A 27,025-nucleotide genomic window follows, 5' to 3' on the forward strand; every position below is an offset into this window, starting at 1 on the left:
TAATACTTTTTCCCCCAACCAGTTTACCTATATCTTTGATAATTTTTACATAATCCAAAAATAAATTAATAAATGCCACAGTATTTTACATGTATTTTTGTTTAATTTTCCGTAACATTAATTTATGTTGTAAAAAATGGGGTTAATCAGAAACTGCAGTAGTTTTCCAAATACTTCTCATATTCATCAATAGTTTTTCAGCGATATACTTTCATCCTTGAGGAGTATATAGCCTTTATCATAAAATTATTTTCATCGCTTTGTTAATTCTTTAATTTGAGCCGTTTTAATATTTCTTTATTGGTAATTTGAATTGTCTCTTTTCATTGTACTTTTTCTTTTCTTTTTTTGGTGGTAAAAAGTCTATTTACAGTTCTAGAAAATCTCATCCAGGCTTTGTTGTGCATTTAAGTGACAATCCTGTTGATCCAAATAAAGTAAGTCTTAATTTTATTTTTCTATTCTCACTGCTGATTATCGAGGGCATGATTATATTTTTAGATATGATAATATTGTGATGATAATAAATAATTACGAAGTGCCTATAATTAGCTGATTCGGCATTAACAGAATGTAAATTTCTGCATACAAAAACATATTAATTGTACAATATTAATTCGATACTGGCATTAATCAATTAATTACACAGGGTAGTAGCAATTTCCTTGTCTCAGATTTATGGCTTGCTTTTGACTAACTCTGGATCCAAAAATAACTCCAGTTTTTTTTCTGTCACATTAACTTTTTAAGGTGGAGGATACGCTCTCTCCGTCTAAAAAATCATACAAAATGCGCATATAAATTAAAATAAAGGTAAAACTTACCTAATAAACTATGCATTACTCTGCTATCGATCATCCTATGTGAAAACTAAAAATATCATTTTAAAAGTAGCAATGAATACTAAAAGATGCTTTGCCTAATATTTTCGTAGAAGGTTGTCTGCATATTTAAAATTGTTCAAACTTTGAAATTTCCAATAGCAACTTAATTTTTTATATCATAAATAGATTTCCCATGGAAAAATTGCCCCGAGTACAAATTTCAATTGATATATCAATATTACATTCGAGAGATATTTGTTATTTTCTGTTAATGGACCGTTTCCATATTTAAATTTATAAAATTTATAAATTCTGTGGCCGTTGGAAATACCATTTTTTTTTCTGAAACTAAAGTTACAATCTACATGTTATAATAGATTTCACTTGATGCACTGCATAATATTTAGAATGAAAGTTTCTGGTGGAAGTTTTATTCTTCCGCAATGTGTGTTTGCGCGCGCGTGCGTGCGTGCGTGTGCGTGTGCGTGCGTGCGTGTGCGTGTGCGTGCGTGCGTGCGTGTGTGTGTGTGTGTGTGTGTGTGTGTGTGTGTGTGTGTGTGTGTGTGTGTGTGTGTGTGTGTGTGTGTGTGTGTGTGTGTGTGTGTGTGTGTGTGTGTTTTACGAATATTGAAAGTTTCCTTTAAAGTATATCTAAGTTTGAATCACCATTGCGCACAAAATATCAAAATGGAAAATTTCATTGTATGAGCGAAATTAAATATAATCTTTATTATTTAAAAGAAATATTAATTTTATTGTTAAAATTAATATCCTACCGATAGAGAAAAGAAGAAAAAAAATTAATTTTTATTCGTTTGGTGCTTTTGTTCAGTAGTTTTGTATAAGTAATTACTATTCCTGTTATTATATCTTACTATTCATAAATAGAGACTTCAAATGGTACAATTTATTTTATGAACATATATATATATATATAAAGTGAATTTCGTGCACTGATGAATTGAAACCGATATTCTGCCATGCTGTACCTGCAATATAGAATTCTAAAGAAATGCTTTTTGATTGCGAAAGATTTCATTGCATGAAGGCACGTATGCACTATACTTGCGTGTTACAAATGTGGAATGCAAATAGCAGAGCCTTACTTTACATATACGTTCATTTGTTCTATAAATCTTTCCATTACTTAAAGCTAATGAAATTTGATTCCCGGAAATAATACTTGTTGCAGTTTTGAATTTCGGCTGGGTGGCTTTTATTAACATTAAAGCTGGGTGGCTTTTATTAAGAAGAACTGGATATGTTGTAGGTAAAAAAGTATTTTACAATTTTTAAAATTTTGAGACGATGTGAAATTAATATATGCGCAATAATATTTTTGAAGTTATCATTGCAAACACCGAAATTCAGTTTAATTTTTAATTAAAGTTTCAAATAAATCTCCGAGGTGCGCGTTTCTAACCTCCAAGGTATATATGTACCAAATTTGGCAGCTGTAGATCAAACGGTTTGGCTTATAGAGCGTCAACACGCACACACACTCGCGGATACACATTCTTCTTTATTACTAGTGCAGATGAACAGGGCGGTAGAGTTGTTTCTCTTAGTTCTAAATTAACTAAATAGTTTTGAAAACAATCGTTATTTTATTCATCCCATTATTAATTCCTCGTCAATGGATTTGTAAGTTTTTCTAATCTCTTATGCTTATTTTATTATGATAATTCTCTGACTAAAATCTGGTTAATGGTTAAAGTAAATTTTATAAAACTTAGGCAATTACTGTCGACACTCTTTTGCAATATGTATACTAAAAAATTGTTTTGTTTTTGCCTAATTATGTGAATTTATTATTAATCACTGGAATAATTAAATTGTGTAATTGTAAATTCGGTTTGTTTGACAGTAAATTTTTTTTGCAATTAATTATTTCACTAATGAAGTATTATCGACTGCGAATGAGGTATATATATATATATATATATATATATATATATATATATATATATATATATATATATATATATTCATATACGCACTAGATTTTCTAATTAAACTAATACTTAAATTTTTCAGATTCTACATTCAACATTACAATTATGCAATCGGAGAATGTAATTTGTTTTTCCTTCTTTAATTTTTTTTTTTCAATTTCACTTCAAGGCAAGAACTATATAATTTAAAGTGTTTCTAAATTTTGATTAGACTTTAGATAAAGGTATCTTAATAAAAGAAATACGTACTTAAAAATGAAGATGGAGAGTTCACATTCAAGATCTAATTGGTTTTGAATAAAATGCATTGGTTTTTGATTTTAATTATGCATATGTAAATGAATGCATGGGGAATCTAATATTTGAGTTGTTCATTTTTCACATGTAAATTTTTTCTCATTAAAGAATTGCATAAAAGAATAAGTTTGTACGTATATTAACAAAATATTTTCTCTAACCTTAAAATAACCCATTATCGTAATTTTTTCATATTCTGTATTGTTTGTGTGAACAGTAGTAAGCTTTTGTTAGTGACGCAGCTTATTCGGCTCAGACTCGAACACATTTGAATTCCTGCTCATTGTTGGAATCCGTATACAAAACCTTTTTTTTAGGTAAGTGACTAAGCTAAAAAATTGATTTTTGGCGGAAATATCGAAAACATGTTACTGATTATTCTGGATATTTGAAAAGTTTCTTTTATTTAAAAAAAAAGTTTGAATTTAGTTTCTACATTTATTTTATGTAACCTCCATTACTATAAGAATATACCTTCATTCATTTTGCAAATCGACACAAAGCCATTGTTTGATATTGCTGTGAAGCATACCCGGCAAAATCGGGTCTTGGAAGTGGGAAAGGAAAAATCCATGCGAAATTATTTCATCAAAAGTTGCTTGATGGAAGCTCTAATACTTTCTTCAGAGTACTGTTGTCGAAGACATTTTTTTTTCTCCTTCCTTTCGGAATTGTAAGGGCTTTATAAGAATGAAGATGCGATTTTTTTTATATGTGTGTGCTTTCTCTTCCGTCGACAGCATCTGATACTTTAATTCTTTTCGTATAATTATATATTATAAAAGCATTATTCGCTTTCCAGAAAATTAACTAATCAAGAAAACTTTTTATGGATTTTTATATTTAGTTACTTCATTTTATCAAATATTATTTTGCATTTGTTATCATTATCCAATATTATATATTTATAAATTACTATAGTCCTGTTCGATTAATACATTTTTGTTGTAATTGAAATGTTTTACAAGTATGACTAAAGATCCAGAATATTGGGAAGTTTGTTAAATTCGAATCAAATTCAAAGTAGTTAAGAGCATATTCCTCATTGAAGTATTTCCATGGTTTGGCTACTACAATTTTAGATATTTTATTGCTACGACCTGTATTTCTAACTACATACTAAAATCTAGCAGGCAATATAATCATATTCTTTTCCGAAATTCGATGTCATTGGAAATAAATCTCAAGAGTCTCATAAAAAAGGACTGAAATAGTGAGAATTCTTTGATTGTCAGTAAAAGAAACTGCGAAATTTTGTTTACAAATATCCTAGGAAATTTTTAACAATGAGAGAAAAATTAGGTTCAATATCTGAATAAAAAAAATGAAAAGTAAGATTAAATTTTATTAAGCAAAGTAATACTTAATTGGTTTTAAATAAATGTAAAATGAATGATGAGAAGTTATTTGAAGCCCCCACCGCTTCTGTTTTTCGCTGGTTTAAATGTCGATTTTGATGTTAAATGTTTTACTTATTCATATATTTCCACGTATTCATAATTTTATAAAGTGGAAAGAAAAAAAATGATAGGGGTTTCTGTTGATTTCTCATGAAGTAATTGCATTAATATTCAATACTGCAGTTTCTATATAATATGCATGTTGTAATAGATAAAATCTGCTATGAAAAATAAATGATAAGTTCTTTTAATAAAAATAATGCAATTTGCTTAATACAATTTTCTCATATGGTATAGTTGCTTATTGGTTATGAGAGTGGAACTGCTGTACTCTGGGATCTCAGGAATAAAGCTGCTGACTGCAGATTTCAGTGCTCTGAGGTAAATTATTTATTTCAAACCCAATTTCTTTTTCTCTGGAACTTGCGCTATAAATCTTTTGCTGTGGTTTTAGTTATTGAATAACTTTTATTTTTGTAAAATTATGTGTAAAACATTTTTTAAAATTCTTTTTGGAAAATCAGAACTGAATTTTTCAACCAAATATCTAACAAGACTGTAACAATTAGCATAACACACTTTTCTATTATAAATAGCCCTGAATTTATTATTCTATATTTTTAGCTTCTCAGAAGTGCGTCTTGGCACCATGAAGGACGGCAGTTTATGTGCAGCTATAATGATGGAAGCCTTCGAACTTGGAATATTAAATATCCTTCAAAACCTGAATCTGTTTTATATCCTCATGGTAATTATGATTAAATTAAAATTTTTATTTAGATGATAAAAGAGTTTTTATAATAGTAAGATGTCTTATTATTCTTTCAAGGTTTTTTTTTTTGTTATTATTGCATACGATTTCGATGAAATTATCCATTCTGAAAAAAATATATACAAACTTAAATGTAGTGCAATTTGTATAAGAAGTATTCACATTAATTGCTATCGAAAAATAAATTATGCACTTCAAAACCAAAAATTGTCGTTGAGTTGTAAGAAAAAATAATTTATACAGATACAATCAAAATTGTGCTTAACAGTACTGTTTATTACGATAAAAATGCTTGTAACAAGCTTTTTTTGGTTCTGGCTGAATTTCTGTTTAGCCAACAAATTTTGAACCCTTCTGTAGTGATGTTCACTTTTTAGAAATATCTCCTTAAAATGACAGTTTTTTTTCTCTTCTGAAAATTGTTACAATACAAACCAGGGTTGTTGTTTTTTTTTTTTTTAACCGAGGAATCTGCATTTCATGTTTCAGAATATAAGGTGTTTGAGAAATCAGGGGGAGGGTGGGTGTCAAGAAATCATTACCTATTGTAGCATGGGGATCAGGTAGAAGTTACTAATTATTATTTTTTCTCTAAAGATGCTTAAAAAGTACTTATAAAGTGCTTATTTTTTAATGTAAAACTAGTCTACTCACCTTTTAAGAGAACATGTGTACGGAATTTGGATGAAATTGACTAGGTTGTTTCCCATATAGAGATGCACCTCTTGTTTAATTTGGATTATCTTGTACTTTGCCATAAGATGCATCAGTCTTGCAAATAGTAGTTGATTGAAATAGATTTTCTAGCCTTTATATTATGAGTGTGAGGGAAAAAAAACCAAATTGCCATTGGATTTGGTAGATTCAAATAAACTCATCGGGGCATATTTTTATTCATTGAACACCCCCATTAGTCAGCAAAAAAGCGGTTTTTTTTTTTAGAGAAAAAGCTAGTAGATTATTTAAAATTTCTATAAACTGAATTGACTGAGAAAAACTAAGAATAAATTCCTCTAAAAATAAAAGTGCTAAGGGTAAAAATTATAAGCATTAAAAGCTTTGCTGTGTTGAACGCTGCCGCGGATAGAATCAATCTGTCTGATATTTTGACTACTTCTTGCGACAGGATTGAATTCATCTTATGTTAAAATCAACAAAGAAAAAAACGTTGACAGTTTTTGCCTTTATTCATAAAGAAAACATTGGAATTACACTTAATCGGAGTTATAGCTTTGTCTTACCAATTGATTTAGTTTAAAAAGTTCTTATAGCCTAAAGGATGAAATTTAATTAATTTCATTTCATTTAACTCCAAAACAGAAATAATTGCTATAAATTTCAGAAAAATTCGTAATACTATTATATATCGAAATCGTACAGCGATTTGCTAAAAAAGCAGCATTCTAATCGTTTTGTCTTCATTGAATTGAAAGAAAAAATTTGAAATACAGTTGACTGTCAGTAATCTGACAGATGTCAGACAAGAGGAGTACCGGATTAGCGGAGCTGCATTAAATTAAAAAGGACGCATTTTTGTAGTAAAACATGTTTATTGCACAAATATTACAAAATTATATTTAAAATTACCCTATATCTAACACAAAATATGATTGAAATTCTGAGCTACAGTCTATTATTTACGTCTCACCAAAGTCACTGATATCCACTTGCAATGACTTATTTTCTCGTTAATTCTCCCCGCTCATTCAGCTGAAAGAGAGACTGGGTTGGTGCAGTACCGGATTACTGAAGGTTTACTGTATATAAATATGTATGTTTAAGAGGACGACGGACTTCTGAAATATGAGTTGTTTAATATCTTAATATAAATTTGTCTCTATTAGTTTTGTTATTTTTGGTTCCAGACACAAAACTAGAATATTCTAAAGACTATGTAAACTTTTCTCTTTTTGAAGATCTCCTGTGAGATTTTATTTTCATCTTAAAGTTTTCTTCTCTGTTTATTGTATCAACGCGGTTTATCATTAGTATTTTTATAATTGGTATATGTGGCAAAATCTTACTCTTGTTTCGTCGGTAATTATTGATTTTTTCGTAGGTACTATTTGCAATGAATTGTGATGAAATTGATGCAACGATTTGATAAATAGTATAATAAAGTATTTTCTAAATATTGTTGTATATTATATACTACAATTTATTCATATTCTAAGGGTTGCTATTAAAATTAACTTTTTATATGATTCTTGGCAATATTAATTCCTTTTTGATGTTACTTGTGAATTAAATTTCTTCCTTTGTCTTCTATCTATCAGTTATTATTTTTTATATCTATAATATTTTTTAGCTAAGACTACAAAAGATAAAAATTCAGAGGTATGCCATCCTATAACCAAAGTAGAGTGGAGAACTGCTCGTGGGAGGTAATGTTTTATCTAAATTTTCAACACCTTAGTTTGTTTAATTTGTACAATGTTTGTGTTAGCTGAAACTTAAGATACTTATAATGATCTGTTTTTATTTAACATCCCTATCAAACTGTGATAAGTTGTATTGATGTTAAAGGTTCAGTGATTTTCACAAAGATGTATGTTGCAAGTTTCTAAACTGCAATTCTTTCATCTTCTGATTAATTCAAAGTTTCATAAACCGTCATCATAAACAATCCATTGCATAATTTTAAACTGCATTATAATTTAAATTAGTCTTTTTCAAAATTGTAAGTGGCCCAGCGAGTCGAAAAATATCAGGCTAACTAATTTTATGTTATCATATTTTGTTACTGATGGAATGCATGTAAGAATTACTATGATAACAGATTATTAATGCAGTGTTAATACAGGATATCGATAATCAGTTATTAAAGTTTGAAGCCATTAAGCAGATGTTAAGGAAATTTTGTGTGATGAAGGAATCACACAAAATTGGTTGGATAGATGGAACACATTATCTAGTTTTTATTTTGCTTTGTTGTGGAAAGAGAGTTTTAAGTGAAGTATCAAAATAAAACTGATTCTTTGTTAAACATCTGTATCAGTGTTGAGTTTATTTTAGAACTGATGCATGAATTAATTCTTTATAATTAGCAGAATTCGTTATCCCCTATTTTCAGTAAGAATTCAAAACAACTTCATAATGGGTTTTTATCTGGCATTCTTCAAGCTAGTGATGAGAAATGAAATTGATATTGCTTAATATTGTGTATAGAAATGAAAAATTAATGGATATAGAACAGCATTTCCCCAATGTAATGTACTCAGGTAATGTGGAAACCATAAGAGCATATTCAGCTATTGAATTTAGGGTAAATATTTATTAACATTAAATACTGGATATTAGTTACTGTTCCCAAGTATTAGTTCATTATAATTAGGAATCTGAATGCATAGAAAACTTGTGGCGGATTGTCCACTGAAAATTTGTCTGGTTAGAGTTTCAACCATAATCAATTTGAAGTATCAGTTTTCAATTACAATTATGGTTAGGAAGAGTCTAAACATCACAAAATTCCCTTGCATACTCCTAGTGCATAATCACTATATATGGTCATTTTTCCTTCAAGGCCCATTTCCACATTTGCATCCGGTAGTATTGTAAGGATAAATGGCACTGGATTATATTAATATTTTTTCACCTTTTCATCATATTGGACTTTAAAAAATTGCATTAACAACTCTAATGTTTTCTTTCTATACCACCGACCAAGAGCACTGCGCGAGGTATTTATACCTCCCTTGACCCCACTTGCTACGACTCTTGTCTGGATTACTCCTGCAACACATTTACGAAAGCAATTAACATATTTTTACCAACTATGGGGCCCCGCTTGACGAATACGTTGTACCCAACATTTTATCCGTTGTCTCTATTAGGCCTTTTATTTTTGAGTACTCTTTGCTGTCATATCTTTTTCCTACCATCCATACACATAGAAAAGTTTTTATTAATAATGCTAAGGCCTTAGATTAGTTTAAAATGACTCGAGTTCGCTTAATAGCAATTATAAGATTTATTTCTGATTTTACATTTTTTTTATAATATTAGTGTCATGTCATGACAAATAAAAGCAGCTTTAAAATGATATCGCATTATATTATGATGGCTTCTAACAATTACTCATTGTGATAATCATCTTTTCAAATGGAAACCAATTAAGTTCAAATGAAGGCGTATATAACCTGTTCGAACTTTTATATAGCTTACTCCAATATCTGTTATTAATATGCTCTTAGAACTAATATGTTCTTCCTCCAAATTCTATTCTTATGAAAGATATTAAATATTTCAATGCTTTAACACTAAATTCCTGTTACTTTTCTTTCACTACTACCCGGAAAACTTTGGATACCCGGATAACTTTTGTTTCTCATACGAATTAGGAAAAAGCAAAATTTCTCTCTCTCTCTCTCTCTCTCTATATATATATATATATATCTAATATATAAAATTCTCGTGTCACAGTTTTCGTTGCCATACTCCTCCGTAACGGCTTGACCGATTTTGATGAAATTTTTTGTGCTTATCCGGTATCTATGAGAATCGGCCAACATCTATTTTTCATCCCCCTAAATGTTAGGGGTAGTCCATTATTAATTAAAAACTGACTTTCCCGCCAAAAAAATCTTTCATTTTTCCCAACGCCAACTTTTCCGCCAAAAAAATCTTCCATTTTCCCCATCGCCAAATAAGTAAGGCATCAGTTGTTTTTTTCTCCCAACAGTAATTAGGCTAGGGTTAACATTTTTCGACGGATTATTTCAAACGATTCTGTTTATTTTCTTAATGTTTTATGCATTTAAAATTAAACATTGTTAATTAATCCATGTTTCACATTCATTCTGAAGTACTTTTGAATTAAAATAACACAGAATAAAGGAAATTAAAAATGTCTAATCTGCATAGCGTTACCCCAACTGGCGTAGAAAAATTTACGCATTTGCGTTGACGTAACTGGCGAAGAAAATCCACGCATGCGCATTGTTCTGATTGTTGGCATGACAACCAACGGACGATTTAAATTATTTTTAGGTTAGTTGCATGCTTTTGTAAGTAAAATGTATTTATGTTAGTTATATATTTTTTGTATATGCTTATAGTTTTAAGTACATCGTTTTTTAAGTAGATTTTTTTAAACCTGTTTTCGACCGATTATTTTAAACGATTCATTTTATTTTCTTAGTGTTTGATGCATTTAAAATTAAACATTGTTAATGAATCGATCTGTTCATGATGAATCTGAGAAATTTTTGTTGACAAATTCTTGAGATATTACATAAATTAAGAAAGATATTCTTTAGTGACCATAAAGTTTAAACGCGCAGTGACTCTATTATCAGTAATCATATTATTAAAAAAATGCTTTGTTTCAGTAAAAAATATTATATTAATTGCAGATTAATCATTTACACTGTAATTTAAAGCATAATTTCTACGAGGGGTAACAGAAAATTAGAGAGATATATATCACGCAATAACTGAAGGCCTTTATAATATTATGAGTGAATTATATGACTATCAAAATTTGAAGTTTTAAAATATTTTGCTGAAGAATCTATTAAAGTTGGAATTGCGTAAAATGTTTAATGGTACGACCGAAGTTTTATCCCCTGCTTGGCGAAATTTTTAAAAATCGCAAACAACGGCCTTGCGAAATGTTCAAAAGCAAAGAAGCAGATGTTCAATTATAGTGCATAATAAAGATTGCCAGCTTTGGTGCGTTATCGCAACTTGGCGAAGAAGGGGGTTAAACTCCGGTTAAACCTATTTAATTATTAAAATTTAAACGAACATTAAGATTGGCGAACCGGCTGGTCGCCAAAGGCGGCTAGTATATATATATATATATATATATATATATATATATATTTGCTTTAATTTCTTATTTTGTATTTTCCACCATTACCAAAATTACTTTTGTATACCTTTACTGTCACTTCATATTCTGACAGTGTGTGTACCATAGGTTGTGAATTACTGTTGTAGAAGAATAAAGAAAATTATTAATGAATGCATCAGATTAATTATGTTAAAGTATGACACTATGAATTGTAAGTTGTATTGAAATAAAATTGTGATAAACCATAATTGAATATTGCATGATGGCGTATGTGTAAAATTTTTGTGTTTAAGGAGAAAAAAAACAAAAAAAACCAATACTGGTCTTTTGAACTCACTCATTGGATGATTTGATCGACGAAACTTTTCTGCTATTGTACTTTTATTTTGCTGGTGCTTTAGCCTTAATTTATACATGATTTTTAAAAAAAATCAGGAATGGCATGAGAGTTCGCCCTACGGAAGGGGAGGGACTTGATCTATCCAAATCTTTACAAGGAGAAAGACCGAGAGATGGTTGTCTGTCTACAGAAATAACGAATAAACTTATTTAACTCTCCAATTAGTTAGTGTATAACTATTTTCCTTTTTTTCAAAAGACAGTTATTTCTTAAAAATAAGAATTATTAATTTGTTTTATCCTTTTAACATTTAAGTATTACATATATATGACAGGCAATATTTCAAAAATATTTTAAATATGAATTTTTAACTTGGCTGTTTCAACTGCCTTCTTTTTAAATGCTTTAGACATTTTTTTTCGAATTAATGCTATAAAAAATAGATTTTTCCTTTTTAAATGAATACTTTTTTACTTAGATTTTTTTATTAATTCCTTTTCATCGTCATTTGAGTTAACTTTAAAATTTTGATATAATTAATGCTTTTATGACCGAAATATAAAATCTAAATATAATTATGATTTGCTCTATCAGGATATTATACTATGTAAAACTGTAATTTATACTAAATGTTGAAAAAACTCATTTAATTCCTTTCGTGATTGAATTTTATTCAAAGATAACTTGAAATAATCTTTAAAAGATAGACGCTAAAAGAAAGATAGTATATCAAATTTTAGAATAACAATCATGTATAATAATTCATATAATTATTAAGATGTTCAAAACACATTAATTTCAAGAACTATCAGTATATCATTTTAGCAGGAGTAAAATTCTCCTAACATTTAATTAAACTAGACTAAACTAGAATTACAAAGCATTTTATTTTTATTTTAGTGATTCTTTCATAGCATTTGTGGGTGGAATGTCAGTTGAAAAGAAGAAACAAAATCCTTGTGTTACTGTACTTCATGGGAAAACAACTACTGTCTTAGAAATGGAACATAGCATTATTGACTTCATTACATTATGTGAAACGCCTTGGCCAAGTGGTAAGAATATATATATTTATATATAATCTGTCAATTGATGATACAGGTTCTTAACCTTGCTCTTAATTTTGTAATGAAGTTTTTGAAATAATTAATGAATTCTATTTGATAGATAGCTTTCATTTTAGTTAATGTATTTTGACAAATGTGACTGAGTTTCGTTTATGATTATAATTAGTTTGATTCTTAATATTGATATATATTGAGTTAAATTTGAAATTACTCATATTTACTGATGGACAATATTGGAATTATACATGGTTTAATTATAAGGAAAACAACATCAGTAAAATCTTTCATTTCTTTATTATTTCTTCTTGAGTGCTCTAGACTTGCTTAATTTAACGGTAATACAGTAACCGTAAATTGTTGAAATAAGAAATAATTATGAAAATATGTATGTTTTTTGACAAAATACAGACAGAGTATTTAAATACTGTGTAAATGAGATCAAACCCCATTGTTTCTGAATTTGTACACAGATCCAGGAAATGGCACACCAGAAAATGGCAAATAGTAGGGAAAATTTACATATTTTTTTAAACTTTGGTCAAATATTCTTTAGGCCTTCAGGAACTGAGAACCAAAAAGTTCCCACTTCTGAGGGAAGGACTTTCTTATTACTTACCCCTGAAAATTCGAAAAGGTCAAATCATAAAACAGTTATATCTATGATTTTTGTAAATTACTTTTTTTCTATTTAGATGATTTAGAATAATTTTATTTTTATTGTACTGATTATATAATTGCATCATCATTGTCTTTTATGCCTATGAATGCTGCTTGGATATTAGAACAGCTATTGTTCTCGTAGTTCCCTGAGATTCAAATACAGCAGGTTATCTTTTACATATATGTATTTGTTCCTCAACCTTTATTGCATCTAGAGATAATTAGAGACAGCCCCCATTTCCATAAGCAGTTTGCATGAAATCACACCATCCGTAACTTCCAGAATTTCCACCGCAGCAGCAGATCAATTTGGGTAGTATCCTCCGAAAATCTATCGGAAAATCGACCGACATTGTCATTTTCTAATGTAATGATTGGCAAACAATCATTTTAATTTATCAGCGAGGCACACCCAAATCTGTTGGTCTTCCAAAAAAGTCGTTTTCAGGGGATGTTAATAATTCCTAAATTTTTACATACATTTTTTTCAGGCTTAGCTATGCTTATGAGGAAATAAACAATTTCATTTCTTTTCTTTAAAGTATTTAAATTGCACTGCCAGCAATTCGTGTTGCATCCCACAGTGTTGATATGGCTTACTTTCTCTTCGAGCAATAAGTCATTTTACGTAATCAAGAAAACAACCCCTCACATTAACATTCAGTTATTTCTTTGTTATAAATTTGCATTCTTTTAAAGTTGGAACACGAATAGCTTGAGTAATAAGATTGCCGAGATACATGACTTTCTTATAGAGCAAAGTTTTGATGTGTTCTTAATCCTAGAGAATGAGCTATTGTTAAATTTCGCATTTCTTATTGCTGATTATCGAATCTATAAAGATGACAGATCTGATATTGGTAGCCATTCGCGACGCATTTTCGGAGGCACTTCTATTTATGTAAAATCAACTGTAAATTATCATGTCCTCCCCACTCCTGAATTGCAAGGAATGGACGCAATGGCAATTAATATTAAAATTAGTAATTATTCCTCTCTAAAAATCGTTTCAGCCTACATGAGAATCAGGGATGCACGTGGGTTTCCACTGCAGGATTTTAGAACCCTTTTAAATTTAAACCCTAATGTCATCATTGCAGGCGATACAAATGCATCTCATATCGCTTGAAATAATCATCGAACAATTCACCGGAGAAGTAAATTGCAGGAGGAAGAATTAAAGAATTAGAAAAAATTGCAAGAAGCGAGCTTTTTTGTAATGTCCTAAAGTGCATACAAAGAAGCTAAATTTAAATAAATAAATAAATTTATTTTTTTTAGATTACCAAGATCCATATGCAATAATAGTATTGCTGTATAATGATTTGGTTGTTATTGACCTAACTAGCTCTGGGTGAGTAAATACTATTTAATTGCTTTTACATTTGAAAAATTGTGTACTTTAGTTTGTTTATGACCTACGATTTGTATGTAGTTTATAATTATTTTTCCTTTAATAAATTTAAGAAATGTTTTGCTTTTGCAAAACGCTTTTATTTTTGATATACGTTTCTCCATTTTTTTTTTTTTTGCGTCTCTTTTCGATAATAGTATTTATGTAGGACTGGTTGGGACAAAATGCCCATTCAATCCCATTTGGATCAGTGTCTAGGGTACTGATTAACAAAACTTTTAAGAAAAACAAATAATTTATTTACAGTAAACAAAATTAAAAGGACATTAACAATTAGGACGGGAAAGATGTTTTACATTAAAGTTAGAAGTAAAATATGTAGATGGCACCAAGGGCGAAGCCTAATACGATGTCTGCCCATAGCTAAACTATGTAACGCCGTTGCGTATTAAATACTCATCGTTATCGGACACGAAGAGCCCTCTCTCCTATGCTCTCGAGCGAATGCCAACAGCTCACTTCTTTATTAAAATTTATGGTCACGTGACGTAGCACTTTCGATTAGTAGAACCCATGGTGCCTTCTATTACAATACAATAAAACTACATTGAATTGGATGCGTTCAGTATAACAGTGGAATGCTAATGGCCTCTAATTAAAACTCTACATTTATGTCTTCAGTGTTTGAATAATTCTTTTTAAAACTTCATGCAAAATTTTTCCAATAACTTTCGCACCGGATAAATATTTGGAAAATTTGAAACGTTTAAACGTATTTCAGTAGTTTATGATTCGAAAGATGATTGCATCCTATGAACAAACATATTTGATGTTGGTAGTTCTGAATCAATATCTCATAACATTTTCTCCGTTTTTATCAAAAATTTAATGAACTTAGTATATCATAAAACTACTTGTTGTTCATGTTTTAAAGTATTCGACATAAATTAAAAATTTTGTTTAATTCATTTTAAGGAATATAGGTTGAAAAATTAAATTTATTTGAATTGTTTGTTTGAGTGAGAATAAGATTATAAGAATTTCTGAAAAATTATAAAGCTCCAGGATAAATTAATTCGCTTAAGGAAGAATATATGGTTAAATTTTAAGCTTTAAAATGTACGGTAAGTAAATACAGAAATAATAAATTTTGCATTATCCGGAATATCAACTATAATCATTTTTTAAAGTATTGCTGGATTTTTTTTTTCATTTAGTAGCATTTAATATCGAGTTTGTTGCATCAGTGCTTAAAAGCTGAAAAAAGTTTTTAAACATTTATGCAATGAATGATGTGAATCATACAAGATTGAGTAAAATGTTTATTGCTGCAGAAACTCAATCTATCATTTTAAATGGTCCTAAATGTTGTATGAAAGTAGAATTTCTTTATGAAATTAAAAAAAAATTATGTAAATTGTGCTGTCAAAACAAATTACTCACAAGTCCTTTACAGAAATGTATTTCCTCAATTGATACAGCAGCTAGGGGGAAAGAGGTCTCACTTAAGAAACTACATAAGTTGCACTTTTTGTAGCAAATGTATTGATGAGCAATTTATATATATACTTAGTACTTTTTGAAGTTATGATTGAAAATTACTAGCGGTTCGATATATTTTTTACCCATTGCAGGGTTTTAAAGTGATTCATTTTAGCTCTTTTAGATGATTGTCTTGATTTATAGTCGTATTTAGTTTACAATATCCAGTGAAATTAAATTTTTTAGATATCCATGCTATCAAAATCCCTATCCCATGGACTTGCATGAATCTCCAGTTACAAGTTGCTCTTATTTTGCTGATTGCCCTAATGACTTAATTCCAGCGTTGTATTCAACAGGCACAAAAGGAAAAAAGAACGTGTGTTTTTCAGAAAAGGTAATTTTTTGTTTTGTTTAGAATGCTTTTTATTGATAGAAATCGGCATTTAAATTATTGTATTGTGGATAATTAATGTGCATAATTAATTCATATAACAAAGAATTATTCATCATGCCAAAATTTGTGTATTTGATACCCAAGGGCAAACAATAGGATTAATTTATTTCTTTATGTCTTATGTCATTTTAATTTCTTTATGTTCTTTATATCATTTTTTTGTAAGTTTAGCATCTTGGCGTCAAGTTTTACAGTTTTCTTCATTAAGCATTTCAGTGACATTGCTTAACAATTTACGACATAAAAACTAATTGTTGGAGGTGCATGTAAAGCAGATATCAGATTTCTAGCTTTCATTTTGCTGTATTTTTTTAGTGATAGATTTTTACAAATCCGTCAGTGTTTTTGAAGATAAGAATGAAATAGTTGCCTCAATAAATTTACTTGTACCTCTTTAACAATTTTCCATTCGTGATTTTTAAAACATTTCTTTATATATCTTATTTGAATTTAATATTTCTCTTTAAATCTTAAAGCTTACTTTCTTAATGAAAATATCCGCATACAAATTCTGAAGTATGATAAAATTTAATCTTCTTTGAAATTTTTTTTCAAGAAAACCGTTTTTCTGTTTTTGGAGAAATATTTTTTATTTTCAAGTGCATTTTCCCCCTTAAATCTAGTTAAAATATTATTGAATTTTAGTCTTGCCTGAAATTATTAGTTATTATGCTATTTAATATTTTATTCTTAAACATTAAATAGCACAGCTGAGCATTGATAATCCAGGCTATGACAGATCAGAGTATTTGTTTTTCCACTTCTCAAAGTGAGCCTCATGTATATAATTTCGTTTCTATAAACTGGACACAATTTAAAATATATCATGCTTTTGCTTGGATAGGAGAAATGAATGCTGTAATCACAAAAATGATATAGACTGAACTCACATTATCACGCAATAAACAAACTGAGAAATTGAGTCCTTAATAAAAGGAAGTGAGACTGAAAGTTAAAGTGAAATTAAGCATACTGGTTTTAATTGGACGCTAAATTCCTTGGTTGTTTATTGATTTTCTTTTACAGTTGAAATCACTTTTTAAAATAATGTCATTGCATAAAAAGTAATTTCTGTTGTTCATTGCTTTTTTGTTTTGTAATAGGACTGGCCAGTTGACGGAGGTAGCTGGGGAATATCTACTCTTAGTTATCCAGAAGTTATAATAACTGGGTAATTTTTAAAATAATTTAAACTTTTTCCATTAAATTGAAATTTTTTGACTTGGCATTGATTTTTTTTTTATGTATATATAGTCATGCTGATGGTTCCCTGAAATTTTGGGATGCCTCTTCTGGTATGTTTATTTTGAATATTATTTTTCCACTTACTTACTTCGGCGATAAACTGATTGCCCATCTTTGTAGTAATAATAATTTAACCTAATCGAAAACGTTTAAAAATTGCAAGTTGTACAAAATAGTTATCAGTTTTATAATATTAACTTGGATGTAAAAGTGTCCAATGAAATAATTTCAAACTAAAATTTCCAAAGTTTTTAAACTGCTAAATTAAATAATGTAGACAGAGTAGTAAATAAATGCAAGTAACCATGGTCTCTTCTCAAATAGTAGTTTGAACTTATTTCCATGAAACAATATAGAAGGCATTTTTTAGCGTTAGAAAGATGAAAAGTATTTAAAAAATTTCTGTAATCCATATAACTGAATCTAGTAATTGATTGTGCTTAAAAGATATATGCTATCAGAAAAAGCTAATTAATTTATATAAATTAAAACTGTTTATTGGGTAAAAACTACTTAAATGCTTATTTGATTTTATGTTTAATTATCTATTCCATTTTATTCATGTTCTGTTGTTCTTTATATGGGTGATAATAAATTATGTTTGATTCCTTATTCCATTCTGTTTGTGGTTATAATATCCTGATTGAGTTTATTGAAAATTGTGTTTGGTATACAATTTGAACAGAATTAAAAATTTGGGAAAATTGTATAAAATGTTATATGACATGAAATTTAATATCACTAGATCGATGATTCTTCGCATTTTAATATGATAAATATTTTGGAAAGTATTTATGAAAATTATAATAGAAATGAACACTGTATTTAAACTTAATTAATTTAAAATTAAATTAAAATTTCTTTTAAAAAAATCTTTGCATGGCTGTTTACGCAATTTGTTTCTTTCTTCCTTTCCTTTTTTTTTAATTTTTTTTTTTTTATTTCCCATGTTTCTACCATCGGCACGGAACAAAACAATCACAATGTTGTATAAAAATTAACTTTAATGGAAAGTTACCTTTTTTTATCTTTGAAATGGCAACGAATTATTATTATTATTTAGTTTTTTTCATCTAAAAAAACGCTGATCTTTTTTACATTGCAAGAATAAAAGATCGTCGTCTTGGCTGTAAAAATTAAACAATACCATTCGTGGAATCTGATTCATTTCCTTCTCGCTTCCCTTTTCTTCTGCATAGATAAATCCAATTTCCAAGACTGAGGGGGAAAAAATATTGATATTGGAATAATAACTACAGTTACTTGAATAATAGTGGAGCAACTGAAATTCAGCAAAGACACTTTTTAGTAGTTTTTTTACACTTGTAAAGAATACTATAAAAAAGTATTTAATTCATGTTCAAAAATTTTACTATTTTGAAAACTGTATTTTGTTTAAATCCGCATTTATTGGAAAACAATGCAATATTGTTTGAAAAACGAGTAGTAGATTTGATTTTTTATTCTAAAGCACTAATTTCCTCTGCAACGTCTGTTCAAATTTGAAATTTTACTGGGAAAAAAAAAAGGTGAATACAAATAGCAGCTTGCTTCATTTAATGAAAAAAATTCATTTAGACAATTTTTATTCTAATGTTTTGAGGTTCAAAAAATTTTCTAATTTTTGGAAAGTCGTAAAAATAATTCTTATATTGTGACATGGCAGTGCAACTTTGGAAAATGGATTTGATCGAAAAGGTTATGGTTATTGAAATTCTTAAAGAAAATTTTTTAATTGGTCTGTGTATGATAGCTTAAACTTTTATGGAGGTGTCTTCAATTTTTCAATCTTAAGACATTCGTTACAATATGCAAAATTAGCGCATATGAGGTATTATAAAGCAGAAAAAAAATTCAGGGAAAAAAATGTCAGAATTCAAAAAATGCAAAATAATTTTAAATAAAATTGTTGCAAAGAAAAAAAAAAAACTGATAACTAAATATCTGCAGAAGTAGCAGAAATTGATGCTCAAATGTAGGAATTGGCAAAAACAACAATAACTTTGCAATGCTGTTAAGTAATCGTTAAGTTGTTTGTATCATGATAACATAATTATTATTTTGTATTTTATTACACCCTAGTCCTTAATTTTGCTTGACTTTAAATTAGAGAGGATAAGGTAAATTATCAATATATTTTTTCCCTTAACTTGTGGATTTGTCTTGCAAAATTCCAGGCAATAATAAAGAAAAATTGGTTTTCTGTATGTAAATATTAACATTCATTTAATATGCTATTATTTCAGGTAATTTTGAGTTGTTGCTACTCTTTGTTTTTTTTTCACTGATAAAAGCTAGAATATTGTTATTCTATAGTTATTAGAATATGAGTGCTATTCATGCGCTTCCTCTTTTACTGCGTATGCATACAGGTATAACTTTTTTTATTTGAATGGAACCCCTTTAATTTAATTATCATAAATAATTATTTGCAATAATTATAGATTTGTGTGATGTCAAGCAGTAGAAATTGTCATTAAAACGACAAGCAATTATAAGAAATTAATATTTAAGAATATCTCAGTTGAAGTATACTTCACTGATATTGATTTGATATCAAATAAATTATTTAATCAATATCAAATAATTTATTTATTTACAATACTAATTTAATATCAAATAACTTTAACTTATTATTAAACCTGACTTTTAAATGATATTTGACACTAATTGAATAAGCATATGCTAAGTAAATGGAAGCTATATGAAATGAAGTCAATTGTTGAAGAACTTTTCAGAATCAAATTTCGATTATTCATCAAAGCATAACATTTGAGCTGCAGTTGTTACTGTTATTTTTAGTGAGGCAAATAAATATTTAATTAAAAGGAAAGTACTTCTCAATAAAAGCAATGTTTTATTACAATAATAGCAATTTTTTTTATTAAATAGTACTTTTGGTTGGATATTTCTTGTAATAAACTTCTGTTTGTAAATGCTTTTATTTAAATAATAATTTTTGTTTTTAAATTCTTCAAACCCAAAACCGCTATAAGCCCTTTTAAAAATAGGAATTATGATAACTTATATGGAGCAATATTCATGTGCTTTGAAAGTTATGACAGTATTTTTGATATTCCAATTTTAAATAAAGATTTTCCATAAGATGACACACGATTAAAGGCAACTTTAAAAGCATTTAGTGTGAAAATGTAAATTAAAGTGCTATAATTAAATTTTAAAATAGAGAAAGGATTTCAGTGTGAATTTAAAAGCATAAAAGGGGGAAATATTTAAAATTACATTTAACCATTTAATCAAATATTCCTCCCCTTCAATATATTTGCAAAATTAAGATGGCAGCACATGCATTCATTCTTGAAACATTTCATACTGCATGAATGGGATTTTTTCTGATTTAAATGTAACAAAAATTAAATTAAAAAAGTTAAATTCATTCTTTCTTTATAATTAAAGACAAGATTTCAACATATCATATACCTGACTTGAAAGAGTAATCACTTGATCACAAAATTAAATGCAACTTGGTTTATGTTGAATTTGGCTACGACAAAGTAACTCTTTGCAAGCCTATATTACAAAAGAGTGGTGACAGCAGCTGATTATATTTTTACTTAATTGTTTTAGCCATTAACCTGACAAGAAATTAAAATAATGAAATGAAATACAAATTAGAAAATCTTGCTAAATTATAGATACAAAAAGAAATGATTAGGTAAGTAAATTATTTCTTCTTATTTGAAGTGCTTATTAAAATTTGAATCAGAAAAAGCAAATCGAATATATATATATATATATATATATATATATATATATATATATATATGCGTGTGTGTGTAATGATATCTCTTAATATAATTTAAATTCTAATTAATTTCCTAATTTTTATCTTAATTCAACCCATATTAACTTCATTCTAAAATATTCTATTATTTCCTAATCCGATTCCTACTTTTTTATTTAAGTAATCTTACACTCGTTCTCTAAAAATTTTGAAATCAGCGGGTTCTCACTTTCCGATTGAAGTGATAAAAATCCTCAATGTTTGCAACAACATTCATTTAGATACCTAAATTTCCCTACCCTAAATAGACACGTGTCAAAGAAATCCCTATCAAAATCTCATTGTAAAAACCACCGAGGGAAAAATTTCGGTCTCTTTTGCTCTTTTGTTTTTGTGTCGCGAGGTAGACTGACGTATTTCTGACCACTTATTATTTGTACATAATATGCCTCCAGGAATGGAATTAATTCAAAAGTGTCTTCTTCTATATATATTTATGTAATGATATTTTAAAATTTAATTTAAACTTAATTAATTTCCCAATTTTTAGCTTAATTTAGCCCATATTAACTTCATTCTGAAATAGTCTCTTATTTCCTGCTCCTATTCCACTTTTTGTATTTAATTAATTCAACATGAGTGAGTTGTAAAATTGCTGAATCGGCTAAAAGCCGACACTGTAACTCTCTCCGCGTGAAGGGGTAAAATATTGTGTGTATATATATATATATATATATATATGTGTGTGTGTGTGTGTGTATATATATATAATATACAAATTCCACGAAAAGATCCTGTGTTTCCTTTACTTGTGATTGACAGGTGTTAGAAATCCCTATTAAAATCTCACAGTATATATTCACAGGGATGAAATTTTCATGAGCTTTTCCTCATATCGTTTTGTGTCGTTCTGTGTTGTGCTCGTCGCTTCTGTTTGTTCATAATTCGTTCCTCCCGGAATGCAATAAAGCGAACTTACAACAAAATTCTCTTCACTGTTTTCGAAATTGCCTCCTGCTTTAAAATTATGCTTATATATATATAATATACACATGCCGTTTCTTATCTTAATAAGACTGAGATAAATAAAATGTTTCTTTCAGTGTTCACTTACATTTAAATCTTGGAAAACAAATCGAAAGGCGTTCATACATTCTCTATATTATCTTAAGACTATAGTATCTCTTGTATAATGTTGGCACTCTAATGTTTCGTAATAGTACCGTCGGCAGATGATCAAACGAGCAGATGAAAGTAACAAACCTTAAAATATTTTTCAGTCATTTTGATTTTTTAGGCGACCAAAAATAGTTGTTAAAATTCGACATTTAAATCACTTGTCACAATGTTGGTTATTTTCCCAGATGTATAGTGCAAATCACTGGGTGAATGTCTGACATTCTGCGAACTTAGATGAGGTCAAATTCAGTCAAAATCCTCTAATTTGGTCTATAATAAGTTTAAGATGGGACTGGGATTTAAATAATCAAATTCTTCGCTATCCAGCTTTCTACTGCAACTTTCCAAAGCGAGAGAGACTTCTAATTTCCGAAGAAACTCTTAATTTCTTGCTGATGGGGATGGGCAGTTGCCGTCCGTGATCAATACATGCCTCCAATTGTTGAAAATAAACATTTTGAATTAGTATGCGACGCTGTGAACTAATAATAACAAAAAGCAGAATTTTTATAACAATATCTAAGAATAAAATTCCAAGAATGGTGACAAGGCATCAAATATTTATTAACTCAAGCTGCCGCTGTTCAATTTTGCTTAGTATATTTCAAAGACAGTTAAAAAAAAGTTTTGTAAAGTAAACTTTAGGAAAATGTTTGTAAGAACTATGATTTAATTGTTAGGAAAGTTCGTTCGTTTTATTTCATGGCATTTAAATCTATGCTATCCTTACCTGCTTAAAACCTATTTGCTCAGTTTTATGTTCCAATTAATGTACGAAAATTATTTTTTGCATTAAAATTTATTCAAGTTAGCAATCGATGTGTTTACAAAATATTTTTTATTATTACACATGTTATGAAAAAAAAATCAGTTTACGAATTAGTAATAGTTTGAAATAAAACGATTTTTTCCCCATATTCTGTCAATATCTTTTAGCTGTTTTTCTTCGTAGCCTGAGTTTTCAAGTGTCTGGTTTCAAAAAAAGTAGTCAGACAATACATATGCTTTATAATGTTTATGTATTAATTTCGTTTTTAGTTTCACTCCAAATTTTGTACAAGCTCAAGATATCAAGACTCTTCGAAAAGCCTAAACTTCTGCCTACTGGCGAACATGAGGATGATCCGTTTGCTATTGAACGTGTTGCATTTTGTCCTGAATCTCGAATACTGTGTGTGGCTGATGCAAGCTCTCATGTTATAGTTTTTGACTTCCAACAGCAAGAAACGCAGTCCGAAATAACAGTAGGTTCTTTTAAACACAAATTTCTTTTTTTTTTTTTTCCCACCATCCTCCCAGCAATAATACTAGTACTATAATCTATTTGCTTCACTTGCTCCCTAGGAGATCTTGATTTTCGGTATTTTTCAGGGGAGGAGAAGTGTCTTTTTGCTATTATTTATTTATTTTTTTAATTTGGGACCCTTAATTTTTTAGCTCAATTTATATGGTCTTAATTTTTAAACAGCTGCTAAATGTATCTTAGTCATTGAATGTTGGGTAATTTTAGTGTTATAAGAGAAAAATAAATATTGTGGAATAAACTGTAATTCCGTCTTAAAAAGTTAAATTTTGCTGATTATTTGGAAGTACGTCTGCTTGCTGCTTTGGTTAAAAGTCTTGAAAGAGGATCAAGAGTAGCATATCAAATTTAAATCGATGCGCAATTTGTATATTTTGGTTTTATTCACCAAGAACATGATTTCTATTTTAATCAAGTAATTTAAATGGCAACTAGATTTTTTTCCCAGTCTAGTATAGGGATACTTCTTAAAAACCTCTTCTAAATTCAAATGTTATGATTGGTAGAAAATTGTTCAAAGTGTGACTTTTCATGATTTAGACAATCTTATCACATAGTTTCGGTGAAATTTAGTAGATAGAGGGGGAGCAGAGAGCTGTTATGCTTTAAAAAGATGTGTCCCTGAGACTAGTGAAGTAGAAAATATCTTCACGTTGACATGATTTGAAAACTTTGAGATCCAAGCTCCGATTCAGATACCACCGCCTTCTTAATCAGATCAATTTAGCATATTAAGTGAGTAATCATATTTAGTTTCACCGAAACTAAATACCACTTAAATGGATATTTATTAATACCGCTTGAATGTAAATCCAAAAATTATGATGGCATTTGTGCTTAAAACCCCACAAACAGTACATACATTCCTTCATATGTAACAAGTTTTATATCGTAAGAGAATACAAGAATGAACATGTAAATGCTAGTATTTTCTTTTTTTTTTCTTCTTAAAATTGAAGGTTTTATTTCTAAACCAAGCGTAATATTTTTAATTTAGTTTAGTTTCCCCTCTTCTTAACCACCAGAGAATTATTAAATAATGATTTGTTCAGTTTTGAGTGTGCTGAATGGAAATCATATTTTAAAACGAAAAATGATGTATAAAGTCTGGAATTTGTTTTTTTGTTTTTTCAAATGTTGAAGTCAGTTTGGATTACACGTTTCTTTTGATTGAAACTATCTAGCATGTAAACCTTATTCGGAGAAGGATAAAGAATTTTTACGTAAAATCCAAAATGACTGGTATATTAAAATCAAGAATTACATGTTAAGAAGCGATAAATATCGATTATTTTCTTTGTAATATATTTTATATAAGTTTTATGCTATGTTTTATATAAGTTTCGATAAATTTCATAATATTTTAGTTAATTTTTTATATCATCTATGCAAAGGGGATTTGAAACTTTAATACTATGCAATATATGAGTGTTTTAAAAATATTGTTTTACATGTTTAATATCGTTTCTTGATTTTAGGTTTTAGAAATTCCTGTTTTTTATGAAACTGATGAAGATCTAGATAATCCAGATGCTGATATAGCAGTTGCCTATCAACAAGTTAAAATTGAGAATCAGAATTCTGCATCAAACCAAGATAGTGCTAAAACGGTAATTTTTTTTTTTTTTTCCTTATGAAAATTCATTTTATTTAACTTCTTAATGTTTTAAACATATAGATGGAAAAACATTGTAGTAATAGCCTGTGAGCTATAGAGTTTAATCGAGAATATAATTCTGGATTAAAAAATCATCCATTAACTTTATATTTAGTCATTATCTGCATGCATCAAATATTATGTTAAGCTTTCATGTGTTGTTAAAATTAAATTAATATTCAGAAAACAGTTATTTATTCTAAATGAATAGATAATTTTCGGCATTTGAATTTGGACAACAAGACTATATAACATTCACTTTTATGAAATTTTTGTATTTGAGTATTATTAAATCAGTAAGTTTTGTTACAAATTTTGTTTTTATTGTATTTCTGCTGGGGTCGGATTCGGAAGACCGAGCTGAAGGTTTGCTCCACATAGAACTTTTTTAACAGCGTTTTTGAATTAATTTTTATGTTAAGGACGCTGTTGCTTTTTCTTTCTTTCTGTTATTTACTTTGATATTTGTCAAAGTGGCAGTTAAGGTCTGTCTTTTTTACTTTACATTTTTTTTTTTTTTTTTTTTTTTTTTTGCGCAATTGCTGAAGTGTGACTGTTAAAGATTCTGACAGTTTTCCTTTCTCAATAAATTCAGAAGCAAATAAATTGAAAATACATCTTCACAAAACAGAAAACTTTTTGTAGGTACAAAACTCACTACATACTTGTTTACAGTTGGTTCAATGACAATATAAAGAAATAAATGTCAATATCCAATATAGATGTAATATTTAAAATTCACCAATTGGAACTTTTGCACTACAATCATATATAACATTAATAGTCTCTCTAATATTGCAAATATGAAATTAACCATTAATTTACATATACATGATCCAAAACCTGCTTATTATGACGCCAAACTGGAAAAGATGGGCCTTCGTGAAGCACTAAAAGAAAGCTAGAAATCCTGAGGGCAAAGGAAGACATGTAGCTGGCTGATTTGTAATAAGATCCTGAAGGACGCCAACTAATAGAATCAAATGGCAGATAATAAAATAATAGAAAATATAAAAGAAAACAGTAAAAGTATTAAAGTATGTATGAAAATATGATTCACATAGCTATTGTTGACTATGTATTCTCCAGTTCTTTAGTGAATAGATTCTCAGCAATCATAATTCCAGAGTTTTAATGAGTTGGAATTTCAGTAAGGTTTTCGGTTCCATTTCCATCCAGATCAAAGGCCATTGTTCACGTTGATTATTCCAATGCTCACTCTCATTGATAACGTGTGGAATCATTCCTACTGCTGGGAACATTTATTATATTTATTGAAAAATATGGCCAAATGAGCACCGTACGCAATGAGAACTAGTTTAAGTAAAAAAAAAAAAAAAATTCTTGCATCCTTATGGTATCGACTCTTTAATGTCGACTATTGACTGATACATTGTCTATATGTCTTCAAATATTTTGCCATGAATTCATTGTTTTAATCTTGCCTTCACTTTTAATTTCAGTACACGATTTATTGAAATTAATATCAAT

General features: G+C 28.6%; 1 protein-coding gene across 1 annotated transcript in view; it reads left to right on the plus strand.

The window, feature by feature from the left end:
- Positions 1–27,025, plus strand: part of LOC129958844 (syntaxin-binding protein 5-like) — a 112,600-nt gene that overhangs the window by 24,463 nt on the left and 61,112 nt on the right. The window contains exons 6-16 of the mRNA XM_056071566.1: positions 374–437; positions 4,774–4,857; positions 5,101–5,224; positions 7,557–7,632; positions 12,286–12,440; positions 14,394–14,466; positions 16,195–16,345; positions 17,509–17,576; positions 17,660–17,700; positions 23,613–23,818; positions 25,356–25,487. Coding sequence (XP_055927541.1) covers positions 374–437; positions 4,774–4,857; positions 5,101–5,224; positions 7,557–7,632; positions 12,286–12,440; positions 14,394–14,466; positions 16,195–16,345; positions 17,509–17,576; positions 17,660–17,700; positions 23,613–23,818; positions 25,356–25,487 — 1,174 coding nt within the window. The remainder of the gene's footprint in view (positions 1–373; positions 438–4,773; positions 4,858–5,100; positions 5,225–7,556; positions 7,633–12,285; positions 12,441–14,393; positions 14,467–16,194; positions 16,346–17,508; positions 17,577–17,659; positions 17,701–23,612; positions 23,819–25,355; positions 25,488–27,025) is intronic.

This window comes from Argiope bruennichi, chromosome X1, assembly GCF_947563725.1.
Source record: "Argiope bruennichi chromosome X1, qqArgBrue1.1, whole genome shotgun sequence".
Taxonomy (NCBI): Eukaryota; Metazoa; Arthropoda; class Arachnida; order Araneae; family Araneidae; genus Argiope; species Argiope bruennichi.